A 23,980-nucleotide genomic window follows, 5' to 3' on the forward strand; every position below is an offset into this window, starting at 1 on the left:
ATCCACACCAACCAGCACCGATACTCGCCAGCTGTTGAAATGTGTGCCGTAGATCCAGATGACCCAGAAAGCGTAGGACCTATACCCCAAAAACTATAAAAACCACCTGCCACAGCCACACAAAACCAAAATCAAAACCAGAACAGACAAACAAATAAAAATTAGTACCACAACCGATAATGCGCCAAGTAGTTACTTTAGCGAACTTACTAAATGCCAACCACAACAAAACCATTTTCTAACTTTCAGTCACCAGACACACAGGCCTGGCAAAATGATTATCTTCAAGGTACAGGGTGTGAGATGTACACCGAAACCCTATCACCTTCATTTACCGGCATGACATTCCCACAAGCCAGCGAGTAAGACTCAAAAATGAGAAAATAGAGAAAAAACAAAAACTAAAACAAAAAAAAAAAATTTATATGCAAACTGTATAAAAAATACTACTACTTCTACTACTACTACTACTACAACTTTTTGCATTGTACAAAATAAGTTTGTTTAACAATTCTTTTTCCTATTATTTAACAACTTGATTCGATTCCGTTTGATTTACTCTCCTTCTCCTCATATTAACAACAACTAAACAACTGTTTGTCGCCTCTCCCCACTGTCCCACCTCTGGCCATGTATCTTTATATACATATATCAAAAACCCATACTCTAGAACCATAGCCACTGAAAGATTCAACTTAGCCATAGCCACCAGTACTCGAGAACCCGAGATCAAATCTTTCGGGGGCGAACGCATTGAACAACCTGTATATTAAACCCACACTCATTTCGATTGGCTCAAACTGCATATACCGTATCCGTATACCTGATAGTATCCGTATCCGTACTCTTATTCGTATCCGTATTCGCAACTGCAATCGTAATCCGCATCTGATCGCCACAATCGCTTGCTAACCTTGAACTCCGCTCGCTGCGATTTGTAGAGCGTCAGACACGTACACTGCAAATAATTCTAGAGACCCCACCCACAGAACAGCTCCACTTGTGACTCCACTTCCGAAGTCCCGAACTCATTGCATGTGCAGAATGTTTTTTAGAGTGTACCCTAGTTGGCAATGGATGATGATGATTCACTGTCGGTAGTTTTGTTTTTTTTTTTTCAAACAATAATTTTTTTCTAGCATTTTTTCCACTAAGCATTTTGCTACGCATGCCCTTTTTTTCTTGATGGTTCATTGATTTTTAAAAGTGTACGCTTTCAAAGCACCCACCAATACAACGACACATACACACACACTCACAAACACCCCACTCACACACACACAATATGCATGCCCTGTTTTTGAGAGAGTTCGACTACACTTTTGTAGCATACTAAAACTAGGTTCAATTACTTGTAAAGCAACGAACTAGACTAAGTTGAAGCGATATCGGGCGATCGGGAACTGATTAACTTTCCCTCTTCCCCGCGTCTAGACTGTGTTTCTCCAAGCTGAAGCTTCTGCTGCTGGCCATCGAGATCAAGGGCGCAGAAGAGGGGGCGGACAGCAAGATTTCCATCAACCCTCGGGGGGCAAAAATCCAGGCCAACACCCAGGGTTTCTTCATAGCACAAAGTGCCGACGAGGTGAAGCGGTAAGAGGTCACAATGCAAATCTATCGGGCGGCATCTGGGTTTCACTTTTCTCTACGACATATGTTTTCCATGTAGAGACAAAACACACCGCAAGAAGTCTATATGTATATAGTACCATAAGTATATAATCAATATAAAATATAGTTAATACAAAAGTGCAAGCCAGAAGCAACCATAAACATATCCAACAAATTGACTATAATTTATAAATTTAATTTCCTTAGTGCCTGGTTCTACTGCAAAGCGTGTCATGAGGACATTAAGGACGAGACGCTGATCAAGAAATGCAAATGCAAAAACTGTAAGCAAACCCTTGTACCAAGTAGTAGCCACAGCTATCTTTTTAGAGTCTTTATGTATCTATGGATTTAATTTAACTTTTTCCGTTTTGATTTTAATATGTATTTGATTTGTTATTTCGTTTGTGAATCGAATCGAACGTTTCGAAGACAGCCAGAATCGAAAAAGCCAAGAGAAACGATAGGAAATAACAATTGATTTTAGTTTGTAAGAAGGAACTAGCGAGTGTTGAGTGAGGCAGTTTCTAGGTATAAGGCGCTATCTTTCTAATCTTTATGAATATCTAAATATTTTACCTCTCCACCATGAAACTATTCGTATATTCTTACATATTTTTATACATAAATATCCATGTTTTTATTATATATTTATTATGTATGTGTGTTGGCGCGTGTGGCCTCGCTCTCAATGAAATCAATACCAAAAAACTGCAACAACCAATCACAACAACTAACTATAACTATAACTATGTATAATCGAACCGAATCAACAATACCAAAAACCCATTGGCATGGCTGCAACTGTTCGAACACACCTCGCACATATCCGTGTGTGTGTGCGACTGTGTGTGCCGCACTTGCAACGTGACATAACCAAATACAACCAATTAAACCGAAATCGAATCGAATTTAATACCAAATAATACAATCCAATGCCATAACTTTGTCCCACAGTGACTGTTCAGCCCAGGAGCAAATTCGATGACTTAGGTAAATCAAGCTACAAGCCGAATTATCCAAAGAACAACAAGAAAACACACTCTAATCTTGCCCACATTAAAAACCAAAACACTTGAAGCCACACAAACACTTCTCAGTTTTCAAGTTTTACCCGATACCAATACCAATACCAATACCAACCGTTACCGATTCCAACTTTTGTATAAAGTACATTTTGCATACCCCCGTTACCTTTTGTTTGTACATTGAATAAAGCAAAGCGAAGGTCCCGATTCCCGAAAACGATCCCCAGTTGATTTTCCTATCAGCACCTCACCTCAACCTCAAGAGCACAACAAAATCAAGAATTTTCCTTTGATTTTGATTGTTTGTCTTTAGTTTTTGAAACGATTTTGCAAGGTGAACCATTGGACCCACCCTTTGTGCTCAGCCCCTAACCATAAAACCGACGTTTCCGATATCATAACCATCCAGCATATACTCTTATGTATACTTATATATATCTGAACAACAAGCCATTTCGTCCTGCCCGATTACCTTGCCCATGTGCAGTTCCATTTTGGTCACTGTTTGTTTTGACATGCGCCTCTTTGTAACCCACGAAGTAAGAGTTAAATACACCCACACCTATAACGTTTAACTATTTATGCCCATACAATTATCCAATGAGGATAAAACCCTGAAGCAAACAAAACATTACGTAACATTGACCTTGTAAATATGTTTGTGCGATATGCAACCCCAGTTCTTTGATTACCTATACTACAGCCACAGTCAACCAGCAAGAAATGTTAACCAAAACTCTTCGCTTTTCCTTTAACCATCACCAAAAAAGAAATCCATTAGAGTACCACCATGATAGTTGACACCCACCATTTTGAGTTCAAAAGTGAATTTTGCGTTTTACGGGGCGTATGGGTAATATGCCAGCCTGCAGAAGTGAAATACAAAGGCGGAACTGCCATATTCGAGCAGAGAACAGGCGCCACGCAAATTATTCAAATTTATTCTAATATTTTTCTATTTTTAAAACTCAAGCCTAGTTTGCAACTCGATTACAGCTTTGTATTTCATTAAAAGGCATGAGAACCTCTTTACCATCTGTATTTCATTATGAACTTATAACTCACAACCCATTGATAGCCCTCTTTTGATAATCGATTTTTGTTCCAATTCTGAAACTGCACATTTTTTTTAAAAGTCTGTCTCGCTAATCCTCGCTCTTGCTATCTCTGTCTCTGTAATCCCCTCTTAATCTTTGTACTTTATACTTATGTGTTGAGAATAAGCCGAGATCAAATTAAGTGCATGGAAATGAGCACAACAATCAATTAACATTCTATCACACCATCACCATACGAAGAACCTTTAATATAAAAAACTATACTCTATTTTCGATCAATTTTGACTCACTTTTGCAGCATCCAGCTCTAATTTAAATACTCTTCCTAATACTTATGACTAAATTATCTTTAATACTTACCGGTAGACCTAAGTTCTTGAAATGCTGCGCCGTCCTCACGAATCCCCTAACACTTTTCGTTGATTTGTGTTCTTGGGCGTGGCACTCACCTCACTCACCGATCTCTATTTACATTTTAAAGTATAAAGTTTATACATATATATATCTAACGCGATTGTATATAACCGCGATCGTAGCTGCAAAGCCAAAGTGTAAATAACATTAGATCAGGTTACGCGGCAGAAGTTAACATGGCGTTTTCAGAGAATAACCAAAGTTTATGTATTTGCTTCTATGTAGCATAATACTAGAACAATCTCAACCTATACTCTGTAAACACCCAACTTAGCTGCAAATGTTCTTAAGTAGTTAGTACGTTTGCCGAGTTTGCGTTGCCTGCGTTTTGGCTTTGAAACCAGCGAAAAATCAATTTCGGGATCCAATGTGTTGCAGCTGAATATGTGAAACGCAGTTCGTAGTGCCTAGAGCTTAAGTTTCTGAACCAATCCCAGATACCGAACCCAGATATATACACCTAACTGAACTCTATATACATATATGTGCATTTGTTTGTGTGTATGAGCGAGTGTCTATCTGAGTATCTACCAAATACCAACCAAAAACGTAACCATCTTGCAGATGTGGGCATGATTATGATGCAGACGGGCATGGTCAACCAAGGCATCACGTCGGTGATGAATACAATGGAGGGTACGCTTTCAAATCCATTTCCACAAACGAATCCCCAAACCAATTATTTGCGATTTGCGGCGCTCTATCCAGTATTAATATCCGTTTATATATATACTACCAAGCCAAAAGAATTATTTGTTGCTGCTAATCCCGAACCTAATCAAATCGATATAAAAGATAAAAGGAGCGACAACCAAAGTACAAACTATTGTAAATATAAGTAAAAGTCCGTTGATCCGATATACTTTGACATCTAATTAAAGAAATTCCTAATTTGCATCTTCTTTAGTAATTTTAAAGACTTTGGTTAGCGCTCCTGAGATTTGGCTTGCCAAATTCATAGAGAAAGGACTATCCTTTGAAAACTAATTGAACTTGGAAACTAAATCAAAATTACTAAATTGATGTACAACTGTCAGCGTTTGTGTGCCTTAGTTAATGCTAAAAACCATGAAAAGCTCTTAGCTGCTAAATGCCAAGAATCCCCGCCAAGAACCGAAACCCGCATCAGTTGGCTGGAAAACTGGGAAATCAGATTGTGAAGAAATGGGTATATAGAATCGATAATAGCAACCAGGGAACTCCGAGTAAATAAGTTTTAGACTAAGAGTTGAGTTCAGTTCGTACTTCTACTTCTTCTATCGCTCTATCGTTCTCTCTATCGTACTCAGTATAAATATAACATACACCTATTATAGAACTAATTTAGTTTTGCTACGATTTCTGGTTTGGTTCGCCCAAGAGTCGCGTATAGTGTCATAATAAATCGAAAGCATATCTAGTATATATTCCTTATATACATTGCATACATATATCTATTTATGATCATAAACTGCATACCACATATGAATATATCTACATAAATATAATATATATTATTTACGAACGTTCAAGTACAACGTGTGCCGTGTTTTTTACCTATGATTTTCGTATAGCGTATTTAATTTCCTATGATTTATTCATCATTTTCGTTGAATGATGTTCCAATGATAAGCAGGCGCAATATTGCGAGCAGATGAAAATGAAGAAAAACTAAATTATATTGAAAGCAACAATCATTACCTTGCCATCATTTACCTATTCACACGATCCTATAAAATTCTGTTTTCATGAAACAAAAACAGTGGCCACCTTCCGGAAAGGCGTCCGAGCCGTACAAATGGTTGGGCGTGCAAGTACGTATAACTTACTCTACCTCTCTCTCTCTCTCTCTCTCTCTCTCTCTGCCTCTCTCTCTCTATCTATCTCCTGTCTCTGTCTCCACTACTCTACTGTTACCAATAAGCATACGAAACATACATCTCATAACCAGAAACCACGAAACCCAACATGATTTCCAATTGGCAAACCAAAATTTATCATCACATTCGCCCTATAAACTCTCCTGCTAATCAAGTTAAAACGCTCAATTACATGTTTATAGCGCCAAACTAACTGTCATCTAACTACAAACTAACTAACCAACTCTAATTGCTATTGTTCAGCTGTATATGCCATTTGCCATTCAGCAAACCAATCGAAAACTAAGCCAATCAATCAGGCAGCCAAACAATCGAAAATCAATCAATCTTTGTCGGAGCTCAGAATTCAGAACTCAAAACACAGAACACAAAACACCAACACAAGCACACAAAGTCCCTGGACCCGCCCCCCAAATAACCAACCGCCCCCTTTTCCAACACTAATGCACTACACAACACACACATATGTACATGTTTCGTTTCTACTCGTTTGTTCTAGTAATTGTGTACTGTTTCGTATTCAACTTTAACCCTAGTGTGCGTGTGCGTGTGTAGTAAAGTCAAGAGAAAACCAAACCGAACTTCGCTTTGAGTCAGTTAATATTGGAAATCAACTGTTTGGATACTAAATATTCAGTAACCATAATCGATCGATTCAAGCGTTGTGTTTTCGTATGAGCTCCATACTATCCATACTATTCGTTTTTGTTATCAAGTCGAGTCATATTCTACATAATAATCGTACTCCTACTATATCGTAAAGTATCTTGTACAAACGTTACCTACATATTGTATTGTATCTATCGTATCGCATTATATCATGTCGTAAAGTAATTCGTTAATTCGTGATACAAATTCTAACCGTTCACGTATCTTTGGACAACTATGTCATATCCAAACAAATACTTCAACTTTCCTATTTATATGATATACTAAGTGGTTACACCAACACTCCAATGAACACAACACTTCGGGTTCCACTGACCTGCAATCCTGAAACACAATATCACACTCTACACTCATTTTCTGTAATATATATATATACAAATTCGATCTTCTACGCCCGGACCTGTGTTCCTTTCTATATAATATATCAAATATGTAAACCTATCATCTTTCTATTGTACCTCCCTACCCACACATTCGTGTTCCGTATCAACTACTACAACTACAATAAATACTCCTATTTATATGTCTCTGTGTGTGTGTGTAGAAGACGATGAATACTCGTTGTCAAGTAAGTCAAACTAACTCAAAATGTTGTTTATCCATACCAGAAATTAAGAACATCCATTTCAATATCGCATTTGTACTTGTCGAAAACATATCGTTATCATTTGAATTACTAGAGTCCTTTAAAAATTTCCCTTCAAAATATAGTGATTTGTATTGTTAGTTTTGTTTCGGTTATTACTTGTTTTCGTTTTGAAGAGAGAACCCCATTATGTTAGAGACATTCTCAGTTTTAGTTTTAAACCATACATAAATCAACATGAATAAATAAAATGCAAATGACTTGAGAAAGCAAAGCAACTGAGCCAATGATTAGAACCAATATTCGATCACAACCACCCAAAGCAGTAAAATGAACATAAAAAGCAAGCAGCTCCTCCTCATCCCCCCGAACACTGCACCAATCCCAATCGTCCGGGGAACAGGAGATTCCAATTAGAGAGCTATTAAATTCCAAATTCCGTGCAGTTAAATTGCTGACCATCAATGATCGTTTCAATCAGCTCCCAAAATCAGAAGCTGGGGATAAACTAGATAGTGCAACTCGTAGTTGGAGAGATCGTTTTTGAAGTTCTTCTTTATGTGGGTGTTAGCAGTTCTAGCAGCCTAAGTGTTAAGTGCTTGACAATCGGATACTAAAGTCCAGTGAGCCAAAAAACCAGCTATTGATGACTATATAGAGTATTACCTATCTTGCTACTCAGCTTGTAATCCGCACTTAGTCAGCGTGTTGCTTAAATAATGCTTCAAGCTTTAACCAATTTGGTTTGTATCCCTATGTACCAGAATACCAATATATATCACTGCTTGCTTAGCTCTATTTATACCTATACTCTTTTTACCTATATACCTCTTTATATGTATTATGTAAACGTTTGTATAATTGTAAGATGACACCGTCACCAGTTCTGCTCCAACTCATATTTATTTGCATGTTTTGTTCGATATTCTATAAAGCAAATACCCTAAAATGAATTCCCAAAAACCATCCCCCGACCCCATCTTGAACACTTTTCGTTCAGTTTCGGCCGACGGCCACTTTTCATTTGATTTGAGTTCGTCAGGTTTTCCTGGGTTTTCCCAAGAGTCAGACTAATTTCTCTATGATTTTCTCTCGAATTTCGTGTTTATTTTGAACACAAACCAATACTCTTACCGCTTCAGTTCTTACAAAAACCAAACACAATCCCCCCTAAAAAATTAAAAAACAGAAAAAGAATTTGATGTATATTCAAAAGCAGTTTTGAGCTTCACATAAAAAAAAGCTTGACCATATAAATAACACCAAAAAAAAAATTAAATTGCATACACACCGAATCTGATTTACCGAGCTGTGTGATAACAAACCACCGTATTTTACAGATGAACACCATCCTGCACCCACATTTACTCCTCCAGAGCTACCCAAGCGGGTGCATGTGCGTGGATCTGTATCGGGTAAAGTCTCGTCTTCCAGTCGAACGAACGAACACTCAATTTGGTATCAGTCAGAGATCACATTCACAGAAAGGTCATTTTGAATCGGAGGTGTTTAGGTGGATAGCACAGTAATCCAGCCAAACAGCTACCCACCCAGTCTCACATAACACACACACACATCCACGCTCAAGATCAAGATAACATTCTTATCAGTTATCAGTTATCAGTTTGCCCCACGATTTCGTTTGCCTTGGTTCGCTTGTTCCTCAGTTGAAAACGTAAGAGATAAAAATGTATCCAATCCAATCGATAACCCATTGATAATTGTTTAGATATTCGTTTGCATAACTCTGTTTTTGCGTTGATTCTTGAACAGAACTCGTTCCGCTCTGCTAATGTAACTCGTTGATATACTCTCTAATCTAAAGAAACGATATACTATATATCTTCCGTATTATCATATCCACATATCGATGTCTATTTACCTTAACATACTTATTTGTACACATCACTCGGTGTGGCTTTGTTTTCAATTGCATAAACAATCTGCTTGTTACCAATTTTGTTTATTACTGTCGCAACCACACACAGCATCACATAATGACAAGAACTAAGAACTAAGAAACCAGTAACCTAAACCTAAACCAAGTGCAACATGCAACACGCGGCTCAAAAATACCTTTCTCGATTAACTAATGACTAATACTTAAAGCCAATGAGTATCTCTTCACACTCTCTGATCAGCGTGACGAAGCTCTTGCCAAGATTACTAATCGATTGATCTGCTCTCTATCTCTGATCTCGTCAAAAAACAACAACGCTTCTGCCTTGCCAAATGCCAAATGATACAAAACAAAAACTGTCAATCTGCCACAGGTGATATCACTCGTGACAGAGAAGATACGAATCGTAAGTTTCGATGGTATTGATTACATATCATTTTCATGTGCGCAACCATCTCTTGTGATTACAGTACTCAATCGCAATGTGCGCCGGCCGAATGGCACTGGCAACGGTACGGGTGGCATGCACCACATGAACAACACGGCAGCGGCGGCTGCGGCAGCTGCGGCGGCGGGAAAACAGGTGAACAAGGTGAAGCCAACGGTGAATGTGAGCCGGCAGGTGGAGGGCCAAGTGATATCGCCATCGCAGTACAACAGGTAAGCCAATCGCACTTATCCTGCGGGGACTGTACATATATATATATATATTTATAATATATATTTAACATGGGGTGGAACAGCAGGCCATCTACTTAACTATAGAGTTTGATCACATTAAACAGCACTCTGTTATCAAATCAAATATATATAGCAAAGCAAAGTCGGTAATCGAGCAAGAGCAAGCAGCAAGATAACTCAATGAATACACCCACTAGGAAAACTCTGTTTGCAGCTGCATCAAGTTTTGATTTTCCACTTTTCCGTTGCGTTACAATCGAACAAAAAAAAAAAAAAAAAACGAGAGATTATGTTACACTCAATTATGGTTACTGTGTTTGCCACACTCGTTTTATTTGACACAACAAAATGGTCAGGATAAGGATAAGGATGAATAGGTATCTCGTACATATGTAAATGCTCTTTAACCAACTAATCGAAACACCTCAACTAACTGTCTCTCACTCACCTGCTCAACCACTCAACCACTCGCTCACTCTCGAAAAAAACAAACAAACAAATCAACCAATTATTAACTTTTAACCAGTCTAAATGTATAAAAACGAACAACATCTTGTTTCAGGCCACCAGAGAATGATGCTAACCCTTATGCGGGCTATCAACTTGCTTACGAAGTTAAAAAGCTCATGTATGCGTCCATAATTTCCTAGATTTTTAACTTACAAACTCTATCGAAACTAAAAAAGCCAAAAGCCTTTTCTTTAACCATACCTTAGTATTCGTTAATACTTATCTAACTACATCTTATGCGCATTTTGTTTGACACACATTGATATTGATTGATCGAAAGCTATGCCATATTCCATCAAAATCGCGTACTAAACATAATATGAATTTTAACAAATTTGTGCGTTTTTTTTTGTCATGTCGCTGTCTTCTGTGTCTGTGTGCGTATGTGTTTGTGCGTTTGTATATGTTGGTGTGTATGTGTGAGCGCCCCATGATTATTTTGCCATCTAAACTATCCCCAGCATAACTAACCGCATTCCATTCTGAAGCATTCTGTCTACTAACATCTATCTGCCACCCAAAGTAAACTAACAAGTAACAACTTTACTTTGGGTTTAATGTTTAAGTAAAAAGGGTTCTAATTCTAAATAATCTTTGAAGCAGCTTTTTTTAAGAACTTCTTAAACTCTCCTTTTGCTGATTTATTTGCCGTGCTAATGTCTTGTGTATATTTTAACTGTACGCAAATATCTATGTAAGAAAAGTGTTTTACAATATGGATTTCCATTAGGGAAACTTAAGATATTTTTACCAATCTTGAGAAAAGGATCAATCAAATATTGTAGCGATCTTTTGGCGCAGACTACGAAACTTCTAAAAAAAAATATTTCAACTTCTTCTTCGAAACTCATAAAACTAAGTTGGTTCTAGACCACAAAAGCATACATTAAGCTCAATAATCGCCCATTTTTCTCCTGCATTCTATATCTATTTCTCTGAATCATTTGAACTTGAATTGCAATCTAAGTGTTGTATGTGTTTTTCTGTGTTCATCTTTGTATCAAGACTTGCACCTGTGTACCATATATTTTATATTTTTACGATTTTTTTTTTAATTAAGAAGACACAACATTAAGTATTGTAGTTGAAAATGCCAAGTTCGGCGGATCGGAAGGGTTATGGATTAACAAAGGCCGCTCCCTCGCGCATGCCGAGCACATGAATCACACTGAAACACCTGGAGGGAGTTAGCCGACCACCTAATACACTAGTTTTTGATCCAACCATCCCAACCGCCGCCGGATGGAGCTGTTGAGCATTTTGCGTAGTGACACATTGATTTATTCTCAAATACTTTTTCGCATTCATTTGGAGACTTTTGTTATTAGCACATGATCTTCTCTAACTCTCTATCTATCTTACTATCCGTGTATTTATCTTTGTAAACGTAAAACTCTTCTTAACTATCTTTAACTATTCGTATATTGAGATCACATTTTAATTCAATATGCCCCAAGTACTCGTACTCGTATTGAAGTATTCACATCATTTATTGAACGAAACACGTACTCGTAGCGTTTCCGATGAACACTTTGCATTTGGATGTAGCGTTTGTTTTTGAATTGAATTGGTTGATAAACTGCATATGCAAGTCAAAAGTTGAATCGAAGTGAAACCCATTATGATCGAATCGAATCGAATCGAATCCAGCTACAGCACAGACCGCCCGATGGCTAACTCCTGTCTCTATCCTATCGATCTACTTGTGTCTAGGCCGACGAGTCGCAGTTCCGGCACGGGCACACAGAATCAAAATGGCGGCGTATCCTTGCCCGCCGGCATTGCGGACGACCAGTCGAAGGACTTTGATTTCGAGAAGACCGAAATGAAGTACGACTCGACGGGCATGTTCCACTGGAGTCCGGCAAAGAGCTTAGAAGACTGCATACTGGTAAGTCTAGTGCAATCACTGCTAATTGAATGCGGATTGAAAGTTAACCTGCACAACTTCTCTATAGGATCGCAACCAGGCGGCCATGACCGTGCTGAACGGCCACGTGGTCGTGTGCCTGTTTGCCGATCCCGATTCGCCGCTGATTGGGCTGCGGAATCTGGTGATGCCGCTGCGGGCATCCAACTTCCACTACCACGAGCTGAAACACGTGGTCATCGTGGGCTCGGTGGACTACATAAGACGCGAGTGGAAGATGCTGCAGAACCTGCCCAAGATCTCGGTGCTCAACGGATCGCCGCTGAGCCGTGCCGACCTGCGGGCCGTTAACGTCAATCTGTGTGATATGTGCTGCATCCTGTCGGCGAAAGTTCCTAGCAACGACGATCCCACGCTGGCCGACAAGGAGGCGATCCTCGCCTCGCTGAACATCAAGGCGATGACCTTTGACGACACGATCGGTGTGCTCAGCCAGCGCGGCCCGGAGTTCGACAATCTGAGCGCCACCGCCGGCAGTCCCATTGTGCTGCAGCGGAGGGGCTCGGTCTATGGCGCCAATGTGCCCATGATAACAGGTAAACTGCATCGCACTAAGTTGGCCGAGTTTGCGAACGACCGAACGATTGTGAGGCTGGCCAGGATTTGGACGTGGGTGTTGGCATGGGGGGGGGGGGGGGTTGAACTGTAGGGGTGCTGCTGGGTTGGTGGGTACATCCTATGTCCTGGCCAGGCTCACCCGCTTTCTGCTCCGAATGCGGTTCAAGTGTGTGCTCTACTAATGCTTCACATGTTGGTTGTCGTTTAAAGAACTGGTCAATGATAGTAACGTGCAGTTTCTCGATCAAGACGACGACGATGATCCAGATACAGAACTCTATCTGACGCAGCCTTTCGCCTGCGGCACAGCCTTCGCTGTGAGTGTGTTAGACTCGCTGATGTCCACGGTAATGTCCTTGTTTTAGTCATTGAAAGGGTCTCGTCCCCTCTTGGCTCCACTGTTCTCTTTGCTTATATGTATATACTTTCGATTGATCCCCAACTGTATAGACTTACTTCAATCAAAACGCCTTAACGCTGATCCGCTCACTGATAACGGGCGGCGCCACGCCCGAGCTGGAACTGATCCTGGCCGAGGGAGCTGGCCTCCGGGGAGGCTACAGCACTGTGGAGAGTCTGAGCAATCGAGACAGGTAGGTGGTGGGATGCGATTGACTCAATATCAACGGTGACTATTTTTGACTATTATTGACTATTATTTTTACCATAGATGTCGAGTGGGTCAAATCTCACTGTACGACGGTCCGTTGGCTCAATTTGGGGAGTGCGGCAAGTATGGGGACCTATTTGTGGCAGCCCTCAAGTCGTACGGAATGCTGTGCATCGGATTATACCGATTCAGGGACACCAGCTCCAGTTGTGATGCGAGCAGCAAACGTTATGTAATAACCAACCCACCCGATGACTTTTCACTACTGCCAACAGATCAGGTGAGCTTCGTTATAGGTATACATTATTATTCCAATATACAATGTGCATTATATAGGTATTCGTTTTAATGCAATTCGATCCGGGCCTGGAGTACAAGCCGCCAGCGGTACGAGCACCTGCAGGCGGACGTGGCACCAACACACAAGGTTCCGGGGTCGGTGGGGGCGGCTCCAACAAGGATGATAACTCTTGATTGTTACTGTGTAGCGCCTTAACTGATGGTCCTTATTCGTACATTTGAACGATGGAGAAGCTAAACGAAGGCAGAGCAGCGCATTTTTGGCAACGCATCCACAACTACATATTGGCATAAGATATTTGATACTCGCGACAAGGCGACAACAAATCGGCAGCGAAAAAAAGACATATTTGTATGTAAATCGATTGTACCGTGTACAAAAGTGAAATCAAAAGCGTTAATAAGTTAGAGATTACGACCATAACTTGCGTGCCATTAAATGCGCTGCTCTGCTCTTTTATGTGTGTGGGGGGATGCGGCTCGGTGTATTTTGTCCATCCCAACTAACAATCAAGAGACAACCGGAACCGGAACCACTGACCACCAGATCAACGTCGACGGCAATGCCGCCTGCCTCCACACACATAAAAAGCTAATCCGGATCGGGGGACCAAGAACTTTAGCCCTGATATCCATCGTTCAACTGCCAACTGATTGCTTCCCACATCATTCCGTATGCCTTTTTAGAACCTTGAAATTATCATATTCTGTATATCTATAATTTTAGTCTTGCAACTACATTGGTTGATTTTGTATCCTTGTTTATCCCTATTATTTTGTAATCAACATTGTGTGCCCCAATAAAATATTCTTATTATTATTATTTAATTTTTAAGTTGGTTTTGTCATTTGGTTCGACCCCAATTTCGTTCTTCAAGCAACAATCATTAGTTATACTTATAGGTATGTATTTACGTATGAGTGCTGTCGACTATCATTTACATTAACATTTACATTACATTTATATTTAAGAATCATTTACCACTAATTTTCGTTTACATTTTGAGTTAACTTCATGGCGCTATCATTGCATAAGAAACAATTGAAAATTGAATTCTAAACGAAAATCCATCTTAATGGTGTGACGTAAGCAATTGGGAACCATTAGTGAGGTAAGCTACACATTAAACAAGGAAACAAGGAAAACTGAGCGAAAAACAAGAAACTACCAAAAACTACAAACTAAGTCTACTCGATCTGTGTACTCTCATGTCTCAAAATCTATCTCTAAGTCGCTGAATGCGGCCACAACGCAACAATTTATATCGAACACACCAATTAAACACTGCAAACAATGCATTGCGGATTGCTTTTGGCTGAGATACAGATACTGATAGCGAGATACAGATACAAGGCAATGAGGCTAAAATTCAAAAACTGCATTTAGAAGTTTCTGAGCATGCGCAAAACGATTTATATAGAGCGAAGCATATTGTAATCATTAAACTTTTAATGTAAACCTAAACACAAATATCGATTAATGACACCTAACACCTTAAAGCCAACAATCTGCTAGCTAATTCGTATGCCTAAAACAAATACACATACACATATGGCTCGACCTGAACTTTTATGAAAGCCAGAGAAAACATGGTTGTTTCTAACGAAGAATCGCCAAATCCAGGCAAATTTGGAGGCAAATACTAAACCATATGCAAAGTACTACACTTAACTAGATGAGTCTCAGCTTTTTCACTCGACACAAGTCAAATTTGCTAATTGCTAATTCTAAATTGAACAACTTCTAACATTCACATCTCTACACAAAAAAAAAAAAAAAAAAACAACAAACTCGCAGGGCAGAATGCCCTGAGAAAATATTGTAAGTAGCGCATTCGAATCATTATTGAATACCACTTAATATAGAGGACACCTAGGCCGGAATATATAGAGTGCGACGAAAGCTGATGAAACGTAGTTAGTAATATTTTTTAGTGTATGTGAATGTGTGCGCTTTTTACCAGCGATTTACGAGCAGCAACTGTGGTGTTCTAAACAAATTTTGATAGATACAATCGGTAACCAAATGGCGAAAACGTTAAGTTCCAACTCCGACTTCTGGCTATAACCATCTGTACTAACTTCTCTACCAACTTCACGCACTTGCGCTCGAAACTTTCGAAAGGAACGCTCTGATTTTTGTACATAGCCTGTAAATATGATAAGTAACTAAAGCATCTCGACTATGATATCGTTTAACCCGTTTATCCTGTGCTGTTTCGTTTTGCCGTTCACAAAGCAAGAGTTTTCGGATCATAATTGTAATTTGTTCAAATGATAAACACTGCCAAAGCGTATAGAAATCACATTAAATGTAGAGATCACAACCAAAACTAAAAAATAAAAATCAAGCAAACCGCATTCATCAATAGTGGGAAAACCAAAGAAGCGTAACAAGAAAAATGGCACAGAATAGCAACAACCACTGGATTTGTTTTGTTTGATTGTTTCCACACATGATTAGCGAATAACAAATTTAAGTAAAACGAATTCGAGCTTTTAAATTTAATACGAAGAGTAAAACATAAACGTTTATAAGCGAAAATAAAAGAGCCAATTACCAATTCGTTTCATAATTGATTTGTAGTGGAATTTTGTGCAGCCTAGACTTACCCAGAACGTAAATTAAAAACAAAATATGTGAATATTATGCGCCTTCGAAATTGATGTAAAAGTATGATGTATGTAGCCGAGCGATGTGAGAAACATTAAAACTCCATTAAAGTACATTTAATTTAATGGTAAAGGTAACGGTAATGGTAATGGTAATGGTAAAGGTAATGATAAACGTAATAGTCAAGTGTAAATGTTAACGAATCGAGAGCATAGCATAGCTTAGCATAAACTATGACGACTAGTTATCGCGACAAGCAGTTCATATATTGTTAATGATAAACTTATTATTAAATCGACAACAAAACGCATTTGCAATCCTAAAATAAAATTAATAATAAAAAGAAATAACAAAAATCGATGCATTGGCGGTGGCGTAGCGAAAACCCAAAAGTTAAACATAATTTTTAAATGAATAAACTAGTTATTAAATTTATAGAAACCTCACTTATACACCAACACCACACCGATACTCACACACACACACACAAGCCCACATTCACACACACACACACACACTCAACAGCGATGAACCCAACAACAAGAACAAAAATGAACTCTCGATGTTGTGAAACTTGATAAAATCATGTTTACGATATAGCAGATCTACATAAATGAAATAAAAATAAAAATGAATGCAGATATAGTACATACTCAACCAAGGCAAAGCAGAAACTATCCGAAAGAAAGCTTCTCTGAATCAAAGGAAATTAATCGAAAAATATAGAAAAGAAAAACACGCTGACAAAGCTGCCTTTCCCAATCGCATTTCCCAATTCCTAATTGATTATTAATGATTGATAATAACTTCGAGTATTTTTCTACTTCGCTCAATTCAACATTTCCGAGCAGCTTTGTTTTCAACAAATAATATATATTTACATGCATATATATTAATAATGTCGCATACAACTACTCAATGCCGTATAAATTAGCGTAAGTGCAAAGGTTTTTGTAGAAAACTCGTCAATAAAAATGAAAACAAAAAAAAAAAAACGTATAAAATATATTATCATACTCGTAAATGTGAAGCTATGCAGCATTTTACTGTAGTTAGATTTTTTGTATAGAATCAACGTTTGCAGATAAAAACCAAAACGAAAACCGAAACTAATATGATAATTTTACAGGTTTAAGGCGGAAATGTTCATTTTTTTAAGGAATAACGATATTAAGATATCATAATTAACATAACAAATTGCAACTAAAAAACCAAGCAAAAAAAGAAAAACGAAAAAATATTTTTTATAATTTCGCAGCACTTTCACATGATACCCGCACACGCACACATACACATCCGGCAATGTGTGCTAAATAAATTGTATAAATAATGCAAACCCAAAAAAAAAAAAAACAATGCAAATCATATTAATGTAGTTACATTTTTTTAGTTTTTACTCGCTATTTATATGAGGTATATTTACACAACGGAAAACGTAAAAGTAGACATAAATAAAACGTAAAAAGCGATAAAAAAAATTCATTAATTTACATTGAAATTAAAGTAAACTAAACCGAAATCAGAGCAGAAAGCATAAAATGACAAATTAGTTTAAAATGGTCCTGCAAAGGCAAAAACAACAAAAAATAAACAACATTTTAAATAACAAATTGAAGAGCTAAAAATGCATATTTTAAACATTTGTCTAAAACGCAACCGAAAGAAAAAACCAAAAGAAATGATAAATGTATGAAATAAAAGGTATAATAATAATATTATGTTGTTAATGTTTAAAAAACCTTGTTAAAAATAATATTTCAAAATAAAATATAAATACGGAAAAAAATAGCAAAGAAATTACCACCAAACTGAGAGCTTTATGAAAGTGAAATTTTGATTTATGTCCCAAAACTTTGGGCCGCCAAATACTGACCCAAAAAATGGCTGGCCGGGCGTTATAAAATTCCAATGACCAATTGCGTTTAGAAATTGGATGTCGCGCCTTGCATAAAATGCGACCAATTATTGGGGAGCGTTTCATAAGCATGTCTCATTATCATCGAAGGGCCTTTGGTATATGTACATCCGAAATGTGAAGCCTATCATACGGAATCCATTGGTTATGGAAATTGCATCCATTCGTTTTTGGGACACATCTGAATTAAGTTACATTACCATCAAATATCGCTTAAAATACAGCTCAAGCTTTTCTACGAAACCCTTAGCCCCCAATTGAGCTGACTTCCGTACAAAAACTAATTCGAAAAAGCTTTCACGCATTCCTTTGAGTCTTCGACGAGTTTAGCCAGATATTTAATGCAGTTAAATATGAGTTTAAAATTATTGGAAAAATATTGGCAACATCTTAAAAAGTATGAAAATGTTATAATAATATCTTATTATTCCCAAAATATTGTTTGGTTCCGCTTTAAAATGTTTGCTATTTTCCCCACTGTGCCTGCCGCATTTCGTAATTTCAATCGGTGGCTCTGCTCCTGTTTGCTGCCCCAGCAAAAAAAAAGACTTAAAAAGTGGGGCCAACAGGTGACAGACGGCGGCATTGGGGGGCCATCTCTTGATCATGTGCGCCTGGTCCGCATTGCTTTTTAAGGTAAAGAGCGAGTGCTGACTTGCGACGACAACAAGTTCGCTGCTTAAGTCTTTTGTTTGGCGCCGTCTCTTTCGCTCCTTTCTTTCGCCGGCCAAGAACAGTCAATGGGAAAACACTTTCGTTGCGATTAATCGGCCACTTGCTGGCAATTCATGTAGCTGCTGGTCGCGTGCTGCGCTTTATCCACTGCAAACTAGTTTTATTTGTTGGCTTTTTATTTATTTTATTTTTTTTTTTTTGTATTTCATTCGGCGCCAGAGTCAAGAAAATCCGACCACTTTCTTCAGTGCGCACTTCCAATGCGAGTCGTCACTCCATTCCAGTGGAACTCCAGCGGATGGGCACATGGTTTTTGTCCGCCACCAGCGACCAACTAACAGTCAGTTGTCTTCGCGACTTGAACAGGTGCGGACGTCGCTGCTCCTCGAATTTATATTCGAAACTCTTTACAAATCTTTTGTGCGTGCAGTTTAAGATCGAAGAAAGCGCCGCGGCGCTCGTTGACATGAAGTTAATTGACGTGATTATATACCTAATTGCCATTTTGATCTTCATCTATTTGCTGCTGGAGTAGCAGAAGAAGCCAAAAGTTGCTCGACATTTGCCCCAGAGCTTTCTACAGTCTACCAGATCCATCAGCCAGCTACCCGACAATAAAACAACGAAAATCTCTAGCAAATCCGAAAGAAGATGAGGGTAAGTGATTCACGCGGGTATTGTGAGTTTGTTGGCCACAATTAGCGGTTATTAAAAAGTCTCTCACTGCGCACAGCATAACACAATAATGGATTGGCTTTAATTTCTATTGCAAATTCAATGGCATTTCTTCTTCTCATCGGCGATCAACGACTTCAGACTGAGATTGGCATTCAAATTTGGTATCACCTTCACCTTCGCCAGCAAAGCCAGCAAATTGCAATCGCTGCACAATGAAGCTGTAGCTTCTTCAATTGAATTGAAGTCGTCGGAATATTTGTCAAATTGCAAGGTGGCCGGCAAAGCGAGCACTTTCATTTGCAATGGGAGCACTTGATGCGCCAAGTTTCGCCAAGATCCAGACAATGGATGGCTTTACGTGCACCAATTGCATCGCACACTGTGAGTTGCAAGCTGCAAACTGTGAGGCACAGGCGGCTGCCTCAATGTGCAGCGGGCTTGAAAATAAAATGCTTGCCGCTAAAATAAAAGTTGCATTTCGAGTTGCAATTTGGGTTAACCACACCGTTGTTTATGGTCGACGCTGTGGCGACAGCCCGCTGATCAATAGTTCCGCCTAGGCCGTTGGCAAAAATCCTTTGTCAGGTTCAATGGCACTGCCGGCCAAGCCCAAAAGGAAACCCGAAATTATGCGAATTCCATTTGGACTTTCGTTGAACGGGTTATCCGCCGTCGCCGTGGGCCATTCCCTGCCAGACTTTTCAGTGTTTGGCATCGGGCACCCGTCTCCTGGCAGCAGTTCATTCACCAGCAGGCCGCCCCTGGTATTTGCATATGATTATGATGCATGTTGCAATGGCGACAAACTAACTAACTTACTAACTAACCACTCCATAAACAATAAGCCACCAATTTTGTGGCAATTACCCCGATCACCGCCGCTGCAGTCAGTTTCAGTTGCAATCGGCAATCCGTTTAAGCAAACGCAGCACGTAATCAATAACTATACGTATTGGACTCGCCTAGGCATTTCACCTCTTGATTGACGTCTGGCTAACGGCACACCGTATTGCCATTGTCATTGCCGCCGCTCCGGTGGCTCCAGTGGCTCTGCTGGTGCGCTGCCCAGGTGAAATTTCAATGTCCAGTGGCCGCCTCAAATTACCCACTTCCCCTTCCATCGACGAGACTAAAGAGACCCATGCCAGCCGCGCTGAAGAGGCACATACTCATTCTTTTCAAGGAATAACATGCATTTCATTTTAATGGTTCCTATATATGTTTCTATAAAAATCTGACATTTTACGCCTTAATAAATTTATTAGATGCATGATATGTATTTCTTTCTTCGTTATTGTGTTATACCTAAACTAATAGAGCCATTCCCTTTAACCTATATAAAATGCATGAAAAATCCAAAATACTCGTATATAACGTATAAGGTAGGCTGTAAGTTTCTAAAGCCAATTTCAATGAAAGTGTCACCAAATGAGTCAGTGATGCATTATACCCGCCGAATTGTAAACAATGCGACAGTAAAATTTATAGAACGAAGACATTTCGATGACGGACTTTTCACTTTCATTCTATGGCATTGTGGACAGAAAGTTTAATCAGCCATCGAAGCGGGGAAAATGGGCAAAGTATTATGGCATACCCGTATAAATATATATGTATGTATATTTATAAATGCGAAGCTACTTTGTTTGGCTCGTTTGCTTAAGCAGCTTTGGTTAAGTAGCCAATGGCAGGCGACGTGATAAAATTTTAGAAAACCGCCAATTTGTTCAAATTAAGGCCATTACAGTTTTGTTGCTGTCCAGCGATTACAAGACCCTCCTCCTTCCTCACCGCCCCTTTTTTTCTTCTTCGCCTTTGCCGGGCTTAGAAAGTTTTTATTTCTTTCGGCGTTTTGTTCGATGTCTGTATGTACGAGTAATTATGTTTTTGATTTAATGGTCTTTGACATTGTCCCATCCCATCCTCGCCAGCCATTTCTGCTGTTCGCACTGCTCCTGGCGCTGGCTAACTGCGAGCAGCGTCCACTGGTTTTCACCAACTGGCCACCGAAGAGCTCCAAGCAGCTGAGTCGTCCCGCCATTGGAGCTGGAGGTCCTGGATCCGCTGGAGCGCCTGGAAAGCAGCGCACGCTGGTCGTCCAAATACGCAGCGATCAACCGGTGCCCTTGGTACTGAAGGGTCGTCCTGGACATGGAGCGCACAGCCATGCCGCCCATCTGGCCCATCCGCATTCCGTGCATCCTGCACATGTCCTGTCGCACGCCCATTCACATGCCCATCTACACTCGCATCCGCTGATCCATGTGCCACATCAGTACCAGCATCAGCACCTACGCGGACCACCTCGTCCCATGAAGCTGAGTGGTCCGTCGCCCGTGTACCTGAAACCAGCTGGATCTCTAAGGAAACCACTGAAGATCAAACTGAACAATGTGAAGCCCAAGACGAAACCCACATTCGGATACGACAAGCCCTTTAAGTACGAGAAGCCCACTGCTGTGAGCTACAGCGAGCTGCAGAATCTGCCGGTAAGTGGAGTCCATTGAAAATGTCCTGCTCTTAAGATATCCTTATACTGCACATGCCCCCCACTCCCCTGAACATATAACATAACTCCATTCATGCTGATCCCCCACAGCTGGACACGCACAACAACTTCAACACCGAGCACTTTGCACCCATTTACACGGTACCCGCACCGAACCTGGCCGACAATCACCTGGACGTGGAGGAGGGTCATCTTGACACCTCCTACCTGTACAAGCCTCCTTCCCAGACCCAGATCCAAACACCATCCTCCTCAGCCCGTCCCCAGACATATTTGCCACCGAAGTACAGTGTGCATGAGGACGAGACCAATGACCAAACCATTCGTGATCCCATTTCGGGTTCGCAGAAACTCTTTGCCCCAGATCCGGATCCCTCGCTGCCCACCACCAAGATTCGCCCCGCCACCGAATCTTTCAATACGCCCAGCAACAACAAACCGCTGCCCGCCGACGTCCAGAGTAACCATCTGCCAGCCCAGCCATTGGTTCAGATTGTGGGAGCCCAGACGGCAGCCCAAACGGCGCCAGAGATCTATCCCATTCAGTATGCCCAGCCGGCGGTTCACTCCCAGTCCTTTATCGCCGCCATTCCGGCTGCCCACATTCCCATCTATAATCCCACCTACCTGGTGACGCAGTCCAACCAACTGTACTCGGCCCACAAGCAGCAGCTTTTCAAGCCCAGCTCGGAACCGGTGGTGGAAACGGGTTACGTGAACGCCGATCTCACCCAGGAGGTAGCCAGCAATGGACAGATACTGCAGGCAGCCAAGGATCCACATCACAACATCCATCCTGTACTTGATTCGGCGCCACAATATGCTGCTCTTATTGCCGCTCCGGCACTGGGTGATCCCAATGAGGGTGCCTACGAGACGGCCTCCTTCCACCTGCCCAATGTGGCGTCAGCGGTCACTGCCTCCGTTCCGGAAGGTGGCTTCGTGGTGTCCAACTTCTATGGCCATGCCCACGACTCTTCCCAATTGCTGCAGGCCTACGCAGAGGAGGAGGCACGTCGACAGCAACTGGAAACAGAGCAAGCCGCCATTGAGCTGCAAAAGCAGCAGCAGTTGCATCTGGAGGAGCTTAAGGCGCAGGCCCAGGAGCAACAGCAGCAGCATCAGCTGCATCTGGAGGAGCTGAGGGCTCAGGCGCAGTACCAGCAGCAGCAACAGCAGCAGTTCGAGGAACTGCAGGCACAGGCACAGGAGCAACACTTGCAGCAGCAACACCAGCAGCATCAGTTGCAGCTCTTGCAATTGCAGCAGCAGCAACAGCAGTTGCAGCAACCAGTGCAGCACCATCCGCCGCAGCAGCTGCAACAGCAGCAGCAGCAGCAGGTGGCTCAGGATCCAGCAGCAAGTGCATTCGAGGAGCACCAGCGATTGGTGCAGCAGCAACTTGGCGCCAACACGCCACTTCGCATCTTTGTGCCCGACGAGGAGGCCGCCGAATCGGTAGGTAAAATTAGACAAGAAATTCTTCCGTATGCTAACATTTGAGACTTTCCTTGTATAGCGACTGCAAAAGAGATCGGATGATGTGAAAAAGGGCACGGTGGAGGATGTGTCCAGTGCGGGTCGGAACGACGGCGACAGCGAGGAGTCAGCCAAAGATTTGTTCGAGGTATCCACCTCCGTCGAAGTGGCCGGCGAGCATCTCACGGCCAGCAGTAATTAGTTAACGCACTTTTAGTCTTCGACGCTGTTCAAAAATATTTATTTACACACTCATTTGTAAAAAACGCATTCATGTAGCGAGCAGTCGGTAGTTAATAAAAATAACCATTAATTTATTCAAATATTCGTTAGCGTTCTTTTTGAATGGATATAAGTTTTTGTGTTATCGATACATTGTAATGCTGGTGAGATAAA

The 23,980-nt window shown here is 40.6% G+C and overlaps 3 protein-coding genes across 27 annotated transcripts in view; all 3 read left to right on the forward strand.

Annotated features, from left to right (window-relative positions):
• The window catches only part of slo (slowpoke), a 49,105-nt gene extending 31,032 nt beyond the window's left edge, over positions 1 to 18,073 (forward strand). For 5 of the 23 annotated variants that reach the window (NM_001014662.3, NM_079762.4, NM_001275996.1 and 2 more), the window contains exons 13-23: positions 1,435 to 1,593; positions 1,819 to 1,895; positions 2,569 to 2,604; positions 9,499 to 9,531; positions 9,596 to 9,785; positions 12,030 to 12,207; positions 12,275 to 12,782; positions 13,015 to 13,151; positions 13,255 to 13,397; positions 13,475 to 13,694; positions 13,751 to 14,540. In NM_001014662.3, coding sequence (NP_001014662.1) covers positions 1,435 to 1,593; positions 1,819 to 1,895; positions 2,569 to 2,604; positions 9,499 to 9,531; positions 9,596 to 9,785; positions 12,030 to 12,207; positions 12,275 to 12,782; positions 13,015 to 13,151; positions 13,255 to 13,397; positions 13,475 to 13,694; positions 13,751 to 13,888 — 1,819 coding nt within the window. In that variant the 3' untranslated portion in view covers positions 13,889 to 14,540. Of the gene's footprint in view, positions 1 to 249; positions 363 to 1,434; positions 1,594 to 1,818; positions 1,896 to 2,568; positions 2,605 to 4,675; positions 4,748 to 5,853; positions 5,905 to 7,183; positions 7,208 to 8,565; positions 8,641 to 9,498; positions 9,532 to 9,595; positions 9,786 to 10,368; positions 10,435 to 12,029; positions 12,208 to 12,274; positions 12,783 to 13,014; positions 13,152 to 13,254; positions 13,398 to 13,474; positions 13,695 to 13,750 lie in introns of all 23 variants that reach the window. The other 18 variants (NM_170164.4, NM_001014654.3, NM_001014660.3 and 15 more) reach the window with 15 other exon arrangements.
• A 1,184-nt stretch (positions 18,074 to 19,257) lies between these two features.
• Positions 19,258 to 23,908, forward strand: CG13627 (uncharacterized protein). 3 transcript variants are annotated; one of them, NM_143022.3, is made up of 4 exons: positions 19,258 to 19,575; positions 21,528 to 22,085; positions 22,196 to 23,563; positions 23,625 to 23,908. In NM_143022.3, exons 1-4 carry the CDS (start codon positions 19,570 to 19,572, stop codon positions 23,784 to 23,786), a joined length of 2,094 nt encoding a protein of 697 aa, NP_651279.1. In that variant the 5' UTR covers positions 19,258 to 19,569; the 3' UTR covers positions 23,787 to 23,908. The 3 variants fall into 3 exon arrangements, with proteins under 3 accessions (NP_651279.1, NP_001287509.1, NP_733032.2); NM_001300580.1 differs by having other exon boundaries at positions 22,454 to 23,563; NM_170166.3 differs by lacking the exon at positions 19,258 to 19,575 and adding an exon at positions 21,262 to 21,461.
• CG46316 (uncharacterized protein) lies at positions 19,258 to 23,908 on the forward strand. The gene is made up of 4 exons (NM_001347795.1): positions 19,258 to 19,575; positions 21,528 to 22,085; positions 22,196 to 23,563; positions 23,625 to 23,908. The coding sequence occupies exon 1, from the start codon at positions 19,385 to 19,387 to the stop codon at positions 19,451 to 19,453; it is 69 nt and encodes a 22-aa protein (NP_001334700.1). The 5' UTR covers positions 19,258 to 19,384; the 3' UTR covers positions 19,454 to 19,575; positions 21,528 to 22,085; positions 22,196 to 23,563; positions 23,625 to 23,908.
• Positions 23,909 to 23,980: the final 72 nt, after the last annotated feature.

This window comes from Drosophila melanogaster, chromosome 3R, assembly GCF_000001215.4.
Source record: "Drosophila melanogaster chromosome 3R".
In the NCBI taxonomy this organism is placed as follows: Eukaryota; Metazoa; Arthropoda; class Insecta; order Diptera; family Drosophilidae; genus Drosophila; species Drosophila melanogaster.